General features: G+C 41.4%; 1 protein-coding gene across 1 annotated transcript; it reads left to right on the forward strand.

Annotated features, from left to right (window-relative positions):
* The first annotated feature begins 2788 nt into the window (after positions 1 to 2788).
* On the forward strand, positions 2789 to 10414 carry LOC139452007 (uncharacterized). Its single transcript, XM_071233286.1, has 2 exons — positions 2789 to 3028; positions 9641 to 10414. The coding sequence occupies exons 1-2, from the start codon at positions 2789 to 2791 to the stop codon at positions 10412 to 10414; spliced, it is 1014 nt and encodes a 337-aa protein (XP_071089387.1).
* The last annotated feature ends 3836 nt before the right edge of the window (positions 10415 to 14250 follow it).

Genomic DNA, 14250 nt, shown 5'->3' on the forward strand with positions numbered 1-14250 from the left:
CAAACAAATCTAAAACTAGATAAAGCCATAACCCTAGAATCAATCCTAAATCCACATAACAATACAGAAAAATTTAAAGCACTAGGCGTATACTTAACTAAAACCAATCTAATGATCCGCATCTAAAAACTTGATCATCAAAACGGATCATAAAGGTTGAAATTAAAGTGTCAAATGTTCTTAACGTGAACGGCATCACAAGTTAGTATCTCGTGTGTCCGCCATGTGTATTGATATGTGCCGTGCATCGTCGATATTTGGAATGGATGAGGCGGTTGATGAAGGTCATTGGCACTTGAGCCCACACTCTGCGGAACGCCTGACGTCCCACTGGTGTACAATGGCATTTAAATCGGGACTGAGGGCAAACCACTGCATGGTTCTGCCATTCTGCTGGAGGAAGTCTCTTGTTGCTCTCGCAGTGTTGGCACGGGCGTTATAATGCTGAAATTCGTGGTTGCAGCGACGTGCAAAATGAGGTAAGGCGTGTGGTCTCAAGACTTGATCGATGTACCGAGCTGCTGTGACACCATTGCCTCTCCCTGGACCCATGCACTGCCCACACCTGGAAACAATAGAACATGCACTCTTACACTGCACGCACTACCAAACCCACCGAGCAACACTCCAAACAAATCTAAAACTAGATAAAGCCATAACCCTAGAATCAATCCTAAATCCACATAACAATACAGAAAAATTTAAAGCACTAGGCGTATACTTAACTAAAACCAATCTAATGATCCGCATCTAAAAACACTCAACCACACCACATAAACAAACAAACACACACCAACACACTCCCTTAGTACACTACCACACCCCTAGGCATGCATTCCAAATTTCAAAATCTCCAAAACTTATATAAGCAACCACTAAAACCCCCCTCTGGTTGCAACACCTTTATTTTCCCTTCAAAACCACGCTAAATGGCCCGACCGGGCCCGTGTGCGAAATACGCTCCAGTCGGAAAGCGCACGTTAAATCTCCAAACGTAAGTAAGTAAGTAACTCTGTACATCACTTGCTTCATAGTGGTTTTAGAACCGACACAAAAACCTCGCTCCTGATTGTAATAAAGAAGTTGTTCATCCATACAGCTTATCCTTACTTAGTACTCCAACTTCTAAATGCCTCTTAAAGAAGATGTATTACAAAACCAAAAAATACTTAAGTAGAGATAAAGCATTTTATCAAGCTCGAAAGGATATTATTATCAGACTTTTATTAAAAATCTTAATTTTGATAAGTACCTGATATTATTATCAGCATTTGAATACATTTCCCAATTATTTAAAAGTACCTTGATTCCGAAATACATATCAATTCCTTCACTCAAAGAGATAGCACGTTAAACCATTATCTACCTGTTGATACTGACCGTTGGAAGGATATACCGAAGGAATGGAGAACGGGCCATTTATGTACCTCTCCATCATTTTCAGGAGGGAACCTCTCCAGGAATGTAGAATAACCCTTTATGTCTGAAAAACAATTTTACTTCCATATTCACCAAAAGATTGATATATTTTTACCCTCTGGGGAGATGATAAAAGATTTATCAATGTATATTGTATAGATCTTAGAAAGACATAATTGTCACATGTGTCTTGATGTATCGGTCCATTTATAATGGCATTTTACGTGACACTCCTGTACTACCGCTGGTGGTTTGAGACAAATAGACTGAATTCATCTGAATTACAACTTAATGATGCCAGGAACGTGGCAAAATCAAAGCGGCAGGTGATCTTTTATTGATTCCTCCACCAGCCCTAGCCTCAAACACCATCATCTAATATCAAATATCCAATCCCTCTACACCATTAACGGCATGCGGCTTTTCTCCCCGGGGGACACGAGGACATGGTTGCATGTGGGAGTGCGACTTTACGTTTCATAATACCAAACGTGGCAAATACCCATTATATATACATTGTATTTTCACTCAAGCGCTGTATGAAGTATTGGTTAACACTGACGCCTATTCCATCCATGCGATACCCAGTAAAATCCTGTAAAATGATATCCTATCTCGATCACACTCACGCAATAAAGCATATTTGGCAATAAAATATATTTGGCAACAAATATCAAAATCACCCTTTCAGTTTAGTTTGGACGCAGGATAGATGAGGATGTTGTTGATGTCATTATGAACTTTAAAGAGATAATGTGGCTAAGAACTAGCAAATGGGCATATACTGAACCGCAAAAGCAACGTCACTATGGATAGATCATATGAGAAACCTTATTTGTCCAAACACTGCACACATACTTTGGGACATATTAAAAAGATGAAACTTGATCATCAAAACGGATCATAAAGGTTGAAATTAAAGTGTCAAATGTTCTTAACGTGAACGGCATCACAAGTTAGTATCTCGTGTGTCCGCCATGTGTATTGATATGTGCCGTGCATCGTCGATATTTGGAATGGATGAGGCGGTTGATGAAGGTCATTGGCACTTGAGCCCACACTCTGCGGAACGCCTGACGTCCCACAGGTGTACAATGGCATTTAAATCGGGACTGAGGGCAAACCACTGCATGGTTCTGCCATTCTGCTGGAGGAAGTCTCTTGTTGCTCTCGCAGTGTTGGCACGGGCGTTATAATGCTGAAATTCGTGGTTGCAGCGACGTGCAAAATGAGGTAAGGCGTGTGGTCTCAAGACTTGATCGATGTACCGAGCTGCTGTGACACCATTGCCTCTCCCTGGACCCATGCTCTGGAAGACCACAGGGCCGACCGGTCGCTCTGTGCAAGACCAATTCCACCCCACACCACGATGCTCGGACCACCCCACGAATCTCTCGCCAGACTCTCCCTCTGCCATCTGCTGTTGAGATACAGTAACGGCTCTCGTCTGAGAACAGGACTCTTCTCCACTGCTGGTGGCGCCAATGCTGGTGCTGTGTTGCCCACTGAAGACGGTCCCGGCGATGACGTGATGTTAGAATGGGTCCTTGGTGTGGCCTGTGACAGTGGAGGTGTCTGCTCGTCAATCGTCCGCACTAATGTGTCGCTGGTGTGTCCCCATGGTCTGTCGAGCAGTTTCTGCAGCAGGAACAAAGCGATCTTGAAGATGCTGTCGCACAATGTGACGATCCTGACGTCGGGTGGTGACCCTTGGTCTTCCACTACGTGGTCGGTCATCGTGGTCGGTATATGGTCCTTACGTGGACTACAAATGCATTGGCTACTTGCCGGGCAGTTTGGCCAGCTTGCAATCGTGCAAGGGCTTGGTGTCGCTGATTTCTTGTCAATCTTTGTATGTGGCAGCAATTCAGTAACGAATGAATGTTATCCGATCTGGGTGGATTTTTATAGGGCAAGAAATGGGGGAACGCATGTGCATTTCAACCTTGATGATCAGTTTTTCCAAGTTTTCAATTTGTCTCAAAGCATGTTTACAGTGTTTTGATAGATAAGGTTTCTCATATATCTATCCATGGTAGCGGTTTTTTTTTGCGGTTCAGTATATATTGCCATTGCACATTGTACTTCGTCTCTGTTGTGTACTGCTATTGTAACTGCTGTGCAGTAATTTGTATTGATTTGCAAACTAACTGAATATTGTAAACCAGGTGCCAAAATCCTTTCCATATCAAATAGAAAACTTTGCATTAAGCAGAGTCGATTGTACGATTCTGACTATATCACGAGCATGTGTTTATGAATTACTATCAACTAGTAATGATACCAGGTGTTCGCGAAAAAGGTAAGCGTATCCTTCACCACTGGTGGCACCCGTCACAAACACATGCAAAGCCAAGTCAATTCTTCACCTGAAAAAACATGGGAACATTTGGTACAAGTAAAGATAGGGAATTGCATCGGACACCATTTTTGTCACTTTTTTAAAGCTTTTTACTGAGGCATGACATGAAGGGAAAGTTGACTTTTGTATTTGTTGATAGTATGCCGCTTGTTGGTTGTTTGTTGGTTTCGCACTAGGTTCTTTTACGTAAAGATTTATGTTTAACATGTTTCAAATTGGAAATCGTCACGTAAACTCTATCTTCAATTAAGAAATAAATATATTCCAAAGACGTGTACATATTTTTTAATTATCTGTTGATTAGCATACTCATGTCACTTTCAAATGTTACATTAGTACACATTATTGCACTGTACATGTATCATGCATTGTCAGTTAGAAGAATCACGCTTACCTTCTAATTATTATTATTTTTTATTTTTTCAAATTTCCAAGTGGCTTCCACATCATCATCATAATACACATCGTACATATTAATGAACGAGATTATACAAATCTTACTAATTAACCAGTCAATTAGTCGTGTACATATAACAGTAACCATCATGACATAATCCAATTGTGCGCCATCAACATTACATTATTATCTGCAAGTATAAGCCAATGGCCTTTCAGTTTACCGTCAATAAACAATTTGAATAAGGAAGAGAATTTATGGATGCCAGCTTTTTTATTATGAGGAACACAAGGTTTTACCTTTCAGTGCTAATTACACCCGGCTTCCCGTTTGCCTATTATACACTGACAATTACAAATCAATGATAATTTAAATACTGGCTTCCAGCTGTCCATACCTTTCAGCGCTAATTACTGTACAGGTTTGGCTTCCATTGTCTATTGCTAACCACCTGTCAGCGCCAATTATCTGTTGTCTTCCCTTGTTAAGTTTCCACATTTTGTTATCTTATTACTTTTGTTGTTCTTACATGAACATATATATGCTCTCTGCCTCATAGCATTCATTAACTCAGATAAAACAACAGGAGTAGTATTCAAACATAAAAACATGAAACCTGACTTCCCAATCCTCCAGCTAAACAACCAAACAATCAAATTCCAAAAACAAACCAAATTCTTAGGACTCATTTTCGATGAACACCTCACCTGGGAGGCTCATGTCCAAAACCTAAAAACTAAATGCAGCAAAGACCTTAACACACTAAGATGTCTCACCGGCTCTAACTGGGGAGCCTCCAAAGATACCCTCCTCTCACTCTACACAGCACTAATTAGATCAAAACTAGACTACGGCTGCGCCATATACAATACCCTAAACAACTCTCTATCTAAAAAACTTGACTCAATACAATACCAAGCCCTTAAACTAATTACACGCACCCAACATGGCACCTCCTACACATCACTTCAGGCACTTACAGGGGAAATGCCACTAAATCTACGCAGGGAACATCTAAGCCTTAATTTCTGGGCCGCGTCCCAAACAAACCCTCTCATCCAAAACTTAATTAACCAAAACATTAGCCCAAGAAACCAAGCTCTAGCTCGCAAACACCCCTTACTCACCCCAATATCCCAAAGAATAACTAACTACCTCAATGAACACCAAACTCAAAATCTTAAACAAAACTGCAAAAATCAAATATCTTCACCCCTAAACTCAAAATACCCAAAATAGACACAACGCTAGCAAACCAAATAAATAAACAAACCGACCCAAACATAGCTAAAACCACCACACTCGCATACATACACGAAAATTGGCCAAATTGGTGTCACATATACACTGACGGGTCTTCAGACCCGATCTCTAACCACACAGGTTTCGGAGTCCATACCACACAACCAGTTATATCCACACAATCTTACCGACTCCCTAACAACCAATCTATATTCACGGCCGAACTTATGGGCATGGCCTCAGCCCTGCATAACCAACAATCTAAAAAACAACAATAAAATCCTAATTCTCACCGACTCCCTTAGTGGACTACAAGCCCTCCAAACCAAAATTACCAAAAAAACGACCTAAATTAATAAACCAAATACTTAAAAGCTCCAACGACCTAACAAAAGCAGACAAACAAATAACCTTCTTGTGGATCCCAGCCCACGTAGGAATTTACGGCATCGAAAGCGCCGATAAAGCAGCTAAATTATCTCTCAAAATACCAGAAATAAGCCTAAACCTACCCATCTCAAAATCAGAAATTAAAAGTGTTAACAAACAAAAAATAACCAAAAAATGGCATAATCAATATCAAAACACAAATAGCCATATCAAAAAAGTGCTCAGAAAACCACTAGCCAAACCTAAAATCCTACACCCCTCAAAAAAAATTGACAGATCAATTACAAAACTCCAAACAGGATACACTAACCTAAATAACCACCTAAAAAAACTTAAAAGGCACACCACAGGCAACTGCCCCCACTGCAAACAACCCGAAACCACAGAACACGCACTCATCCACTGCACACACTACAAAACACACAGAACCACACTACAAACCACCCTCAATCTAAATAAGGTTCCTACTCTAGATGAAATACTAAACCCTGAAAATAAACTAGAAAACTTCAAGGCCCTAGGCGTATTCCTAATCAGAACAGACCTAATTGAGCGCATCTAAAAACTAATTAATCTACCAATCCAAAATCCAATAGACATACAAACACCCACCTCACCCGGCTCCCTTAGTTCCCTCCTCCACCCACCTCGGCATTTATTCCAAATTTAAAAATTCCAAAAATTCAATAAAATTAAGCAACCCCTAAAAGCCGCCTCTTGGGTTGCACACACCACTTTCACCCTTTTCGGAATACACTTAATGATCTGGCCAGGCCCGTGTGCGAAATACGCTACAGTCGGAAAGCGCACGTTAAATCTTCTATATCAGTCAGTCAGTCAGCATTCATTCTTCATGAAGGAGTAAACATATACTCCGAAACGTTGCGTTCCTCATAATAAAGATGTTGACATCCATAAATTCTCTTCCTTATGTATATCACTTCTAAATACCTTTAAAAGACTTGAATTTGAATAATACCAAACTTTCAATCTAAAGGTCTTAAAGGTTTTTAATCCATCAAAAGTACTGACAGGGTTATACTACTTATTTAGTTACATGTTTCTCTCGCAGGTGCGATATGGGGTGTACACTCTCTACCAGTGCCCACACAAAGATAAAGAACCAAAGAAGAACGTCACCTTCCCTGATAGCGTTCTGATAATTATAGAAAATTACTTATCAATCGATTCTCCGAAAACAGTCAGTAAAAATTGTGAGTGAGTGAGTGAGTATGGTTTTATGCCGCTTTTAGCAATATTCCAGCAATATGACGGCGGGGGACACCAGAAATGGGCTTCACACATTGTACCCATGTCGGGAATCGAACCCGGGTCTTCGGCGTGACGAGCGAACGCTTTAACCACAAGGCTACCCGACCGCCCAGTCAGTAAAAAGGCCCTGGCGTCATTACGGTAAGTGTGAAGAAACAGGGGCGATGCACCATGTGTTTTGACGACTTTAGTGATGCTCGGATGTACACATGTGAGCTTCCAACGATTAACATCTATATTCCATTCGTAGCAGTAGTATCCTCAATGTCTTCCGTCCGTACTGAGGAGGCCACATCCCTATAGTACATTTACGATTTGTACATTCAGACCAGTAATGTCTATAACATTATATTTTCCCTGTGTCTCATGGCATGATAAATGATACAATTTGTAAAAGTAAGTACCTCGCATTGTTTAACAGAGATGTGAATTTAAAGAAATTGGGATTGACATGGTAATATTCAGGTATATACTTAGCACTTAATGTTGCATAAAAGGGGCATATAAAAAGGAGGTGATATTCACAATTGACAAATGCGTTCTTCTATTTTAATACACGTGTGACGCCCAGTTTCAATAAATAGGTCATGTGAACAACATCGAAATCTCGCTGAGGAAACCTGGAATATTTTTACATTTAAACAACATAAATACTGCTCGGGATACAATTCATCTTTTACCATTTTGTAATAAATCCATTTGTTTGATTCAGATACAGATTGAGACCAATTTCGTAAATATATATATATTTTCGTCTTTGTGTCAATGATCTAATGAAATAAGAATGTTATTGTATATTTTGTTCCCACCATATATAGCCATAACCAACGAAAAACAGCATGTATTTTATGTATAATAGTAGTAGTTCGTGGGTTCGTGAAAACACCAACATTGCGTGGGTAGACGAAACATGTCTCCATCAAAATACGCAAAATGGCAAATAAAGAAAACTATTTTCCCTTTGCCAGTATGATCTTGAGAGCGTGTTTTGAGGGTGGGAATGTTGGAGTGGGTTTGTGTGTGTGTTGGGGAGTTCTTTTTCCATCAATTAACTGGCATGGTCCTATAATTGCTCAGAGGAGTATTTCCGATACAACAGATCAACCGCGTTGTGAAACGGGTGTGGTGAACGAACGAAGACAGCACATGGTGTGATATTGATTTGTGTGTCAAAGACATACGATGTGCACTCTACTTCCACTAGTTCAATTAAACATGGCCTCAAGGTTCCCTTGAAGCCTCTCAAAAGGTATCCCCTTATTGCCCTAAGTGAAACTGAGGTGAAGGTAAGGTTTCATAGATTAGGACATGTTATACGTTACATGCAAGGAACGCGTTCTAAGAAGTAACGGCAGTGATGCCGTATAAGCGAAGAAGGAATGGGACGATAGTTTTATGCTGTAAATAAATTATGTTCTCTGAGTGATTGTAGAATGTATTACATACAGTTTCTCTTTACATTTGTTTTTTAAAATACATGGTAATCATCATATATTATTGATGATCCTGACATTAGATATGCGGGATGTTTTTAACGGCTTTTGAGGTAATATCGACCGACCGACCGCCCACGTCATGTTGATGCGTCTGTGTGAGTCCCGAAGCGCAGTTGAATAATTCGATATGCTGACACATTGTCTGCACGTTCACATGATTATTGTTAAAGCTTTGTAGGCCATGGTTCTATACTGCTCAACGTATGCTAGGGATTGTCATGTAACCAGCGCATGATCAACAACGTGATATATATGGTACAAAGTAGGCTATATGATACAAAGTACATATGATACAATTTGTTTGTTTGTTTGTTGTTTAACGTCGCGCTCGGCAATATTCCAGCTATATGACGACGGTCTGTAAATAATCGAGTCTGGGCCAGACAATCCAGTGACTGACATCATGAGCATCGTCCACGCAACTGGGATACGATGACATGCATAAACCAAGTCAGAGAGTCTGACCACCCGATCCCGTTAGTCGCCTCTTACGACAACATAGTAGCCTTTTATGGCAAGCATGGGTTGCTGAAGGATACATGACACAAAGTAGGATACATGATACAAAGCAGGATACACGATACAGAGCAGAATACATGATATAAAGTAGAATGATTGAATAATCATCAATCGTTAACACTAAATTTATTCCAATGCATATAATAGTGGCAAAACAAAACAAAATATTGGACCATCTATATTGCCACCATCAAGACATCCACTCCAAGCCAGACATCATCAATGCTGCCACCTTCAACACTAATACTGCCATCGTTAACATCAAAACACCAATCCCGCCACCGTTAACATCAAGACACTAGTACTGCCACCGTCAACATCAAGACACCAATACCGCCACCGTCAACATCAAGACACCAATACCGCCACCGTCAACATCAAGACACCAATACCGCCACCATCAACATCAAGACACCAATACCGCCACCGTCAACATCAAGACACTTATACCGCCAGCGTCAACATTAAGACACCAATACCGCCACGGCCAACATCAAGACACCAATACCGTCAGAGTCAACACCAAGGCACCTATACCGCCAGAGTCAACATCAAGACACCAATACCGCCAACGTCAACATCAAGACACCAATACCGCCACCGTCAACATCAAGACACCAATACCGCCACCGTCAACATCAAAACACCAATACCGCCACCGTCAACATCAAGACACCAATACCGCCACCGTCAACATCAAAACACCAATACCGCCATAGCCAACATCAAGACACCAATACCGCCACCGTCAACATCAAGACACTACTACCGCCACCGTCAACATCAAAACACCAATACCGCCATAGCCAACATCAAGACATCAATACCGCCACCGTCAACATCAAAACACCAATACCGCCACCGTCAACATCAAAACACCAATACCGCCATAGCCAACATCAAGACACCAATACCGCCACCGTCAACATCAAGACACCAATACCGCCACCGTCAAGATCAAGACACCAATACCGCCACCGTCAACATCAAGACACCAATACCGCCACCGTCAACATCAAGACACCAATACCGCCACCGTCAACATCAAGACACCAATACCGCCACCGTCAACATCAAAACACCAATACCGCCATAGCCAACATCAAGACACCAATACCGCCACCGTCAACATCAAGACACCAATACCGCCATAGCCAACATCAAGACACCAATACCGCCACCGTCAACATCAAGACACCAATACCGCCACCGTCAACATCAAGACACCAATACCGCCACCGTCAACATCAAAACACCAATACCGCCATAGCCAACATCAAGACACCAATACCGCCACCGTCAACATCAAGACGCTAATACCGCCACCGTCAACATCAAGACACTTATACCGCCATAGCCAACATCAAGACACAAATACCGCCACCGTCAAGATCAAGACACTAATACCGCCACCGTCAAGATCAAGACACCAATACCGCCACCGTCAACATCAAGACACCAATACCACCATCGCCAAGGCTCGCTAAATACAATGTTTATTACTAATGCAGGATATTTACCATCTCCAAACACACTTTCGTGATAACCTCTATATATACGAATATGAGTTTTGAATTGGAACAAGAGTTTGAGTTAAACTGGATTAGTGTACGAATATTAATATATTTAATATTAATTATTATTCAAGAATTGTTGATAGATGCGCAGTCGTCAGAAAAACCGTATTTAATGTCTGTGTCGGGGAGAGGCGGGTGTGTGTGTGTGTGTGGGGGGGGGGGGGGGGGGGGGGGGTTGTGTGTAAGAACAGACGATTTAACATCTCACAACAACGACATGACGTGTGTCAAACATGCATGCTACATGCATGACCCTAGGTCACCCTACACCTCTTGTTGTACCAACAGTATCGCTACAGGCAAGCAATCGCGTGTAACGTGTAGATATGTTGACAACGTGATATTATTCGTGAGATATATTGGTTTTGTTAAACGTGAATCAAAAAGAGAAACACCCTTGATATCTCTTCGTTGTTTCACAAAGAGAACATTGCATGCAACTAGCATATCTCAAAGGACTTGAGACCGCCTCCGTGGTCTAGTAGTAGAGCGTCCGGGCGGAGAGCGGAAGGTCGTGGGCTCGATCCCCGGCAGCGTCATACCTAAAGATGGTACTTGTTGTTATCCTGTCTGGCGCTCGGCATTAAGGGGCTAAAACAAGGACTGGTCGGATCGGAGTCAGTATACTGTGTACACCTCCATGCACGTCGCTATATAAGTGCAGTAATCTTGGACCCGACCTTAAACCCCATTTCATCTCAGAGGACTTTATTTCGAATTATGTCCAAGGATGAGCGTTTAAAAAAACTGCAGATGATGAGCATCCAAATCCCAAGAGGAAAGGCCAGACAGTTTTGACAAGGGGTATTGAGAGACGTCATTCAACCTACCGTTATTGGTTTACTACCGTGACACAGACATTAAAGTGAGTGAGTGTGAGTGAGAACAGTTTTACGCCGCTTTTAGCAATATTCCAGTAATATCACGGCGGGGGACACCAGAAATGGGCTTCACACATTGTACCCATGTTGGGAATCGAACCCGGGTCTTCGGCGTGACGAGCGAACGCTTTAACCACTAGACTACCCGACCGCCCCACAGACATTAAAGACGGATTTTCCAAAGACAGCGCATCTGCTGTAATACATGGGCGGTGTTTGATCAACAGTTCTTGTATGATATTAAGTTCTCATATACTTAGGTAGTTTAACTCGTGTCGCGACTAACGGGATCGGGTGGTCAGGCTCGCTGACTTGGTTGATGCATGTCATCGTATCTCAATTGCGTGGATCGATGCTCATAATGCCAATCACTGGATTGTCTGGTTCAGACTCGATTAATTTCAAAACCGCCATCATATAACTGGAATATTGCTGAGTGCGGCGAACAACCAGCCACATGATGTCCCAATTCAAAACGTTTAAATTCTGTATCATTTACCTGTCTTTGAGATATTCCCTCAACATAGGGCTATATGTTGTTAAGATGACCTAGGGCCATGCGTGTAGTAAGCATGTTTGACACATATTATGCCATTGCGTTCGTCACCACTTGCCTCTTTCCGTAACCTGCAAGAAGACTCGTCCCCCTATCGATGAATGTTATGTGCGAAAATACGACAAACCAATCAGAATGCGTGTACGAAGTTCTTCGTCAAAGAATCCTTCAGAAATAATTACATATGTATTGCATCTAAAAGCATACCCAATGCACAGTTAACGGAAGCGTAGTAGGGACACGGTGAAAATTTTGTGTGTCTAAGTATCTCCCTACTTAGTATCTTTTACATAGGACTAAGTATCTCCTGCGTTGGAGATACTAAATCCTACGTAGGAGATAGTGATTCTAGGCCATACTAAGTCCTACGTAAGAAATACTAAGTCCTACGTAGGAGATACTAAGTCCTACGTAGCAGATATTAAGTCCTATGTAGGAGATATTAAGTCCTACGTAGGAGATAGCAAGTCCTACGTAGGAAATAGCAAGTCCTACGTAGGAGATACTAAGTCCTAGGAGATACTAAGTCCTACGTAGCAGATATTAAGTCCTACGTAGTAGATACTAAGTCCTACGTAGGAGATACTAAGTCCTACGCAAGAGATAGTTATTCTAGGCCATACTAAATCCTACGTAGGAGATATTAAGTCCTACGTAGTAGATAAGTCCTACGTAGGAGATAGTAAGTCCTACGTAGGAGATACTAAGTCCCACGTAGGAGATCAAAAGTCCAAAAAGAAATTTCACCGTGGCCCTACTACGCTTCCGTAACAGTTAAATGTGGTCAATCATACTCTATAATTCCGCATGCCCCGATGTGCTTTAAATTGCACCTGAAATATATATTATATATGGGGAAATATATGTGAACCATTACGCAACAAGTTGACAATTGTTTTACGGAATCCGGTCGCAAAAATTGCCACGAGAGGGGCCCGAGTCGCTATTCTGCTTGTCCCGGAATAACACGAGTTGGTCACGAATGATGCCATTGTTGAATGATGCCATTAGTATACGATGATAACAAACTTTCGTCGCGTGATTGTGTGTTCAATGGAAAACAATTGTGAAACACCAGGTGTCAACATGGTGGAAGACCTAACACATGCGCGGAATTAAACCCAGCTCACCACTCGCTCATCAGGGACCTACACACGTTTATTCCGGCGAAGAACACGCGCGTGTTGACTAGCACAGAAATCAAGTGGGCAGGATAATCTTACTTAACTAAGGCTGAACCTGAAGGATATCTGGAGCCAAGAAGCCGATCAGATACCGAAGTGATCGCCTCGAGGACAACATATCAGGGTGTCATTTTAAAACTACTGTTAATGCTGCATTGACATTGTGTTACATTTAGAAGTTTCAAATGAGGATATGAAGTCTTTGATAGCCATTTAGAAGAACATGAATACATGTCATTTTATGGATAGTAACTTCTTTTCTTCTTTGTCACGACGTTTCAGAGCTACTTCTTGCTCCTTCATCGGGTTAATGCTGAGAGAGTGCATCAAGTAATACATGTATTTATCACATAAGGGGTAGATTTCTCGGCAGGATAAAGCCAACGGATAAAAACGATATCGGGGTTACATGTGGGTAGAGATGCAAATATCAAAGTTCAAGTAAGGACCACTTTCAGTGATAATAAAGAAACATGGCGTCGCCCTTGTCATTCGGCGATCGAGTCAGAATTAACCATTGGGAATATGGAGAAACAATGTGATATTTGCTATCATTATCAAAAAAATAGTCTTATATATACCGAAAATCAGTGTCTAACTGTGCTCAGCCATTTTACAAGTTTTGGCATCTTTGGAGTTATAAAGATCAGCGGAATTAGTATCCGTATCTGTGCTCGAGACTTCTGCGGCTTGGAACCTTCTCCCCAAATAAAAACAGTCGGATTTGGTCAAAATGTTAAAAATTTAGGATTGTGAAGTTTTTAATTTGGTTCAGTATATGTCCGAATTGTTACCTTGTTTCGTTTTGTCGCTGTGCGTACATCTGAACGTTATACCAGGACAGGTCGACTGTCAAAAACGACTGACACATCACTTACCTTCTGACGTAATATATATTAATGCACACATTCCAGGAAAACTTTAGATAATGTTCGTAAGGTTTCGGAAGAGATTT

Source organism: Haliotis cracherodii, unplaced genomic scaffold, assembly GCF_022045235.1.
Source record: "Haliotis cracherodii isolate W230 unplaced genomic scaffold, xgHalCrac1.p SCAF_9, whole genome shotgun sequence".
NCBI classification, from domain to species: Eukaryota; Metazoa; Mollusca; class Gastropoda; order Lepetellida; family Haliotidae; genus Haliotis; species Haliotis cracherodii.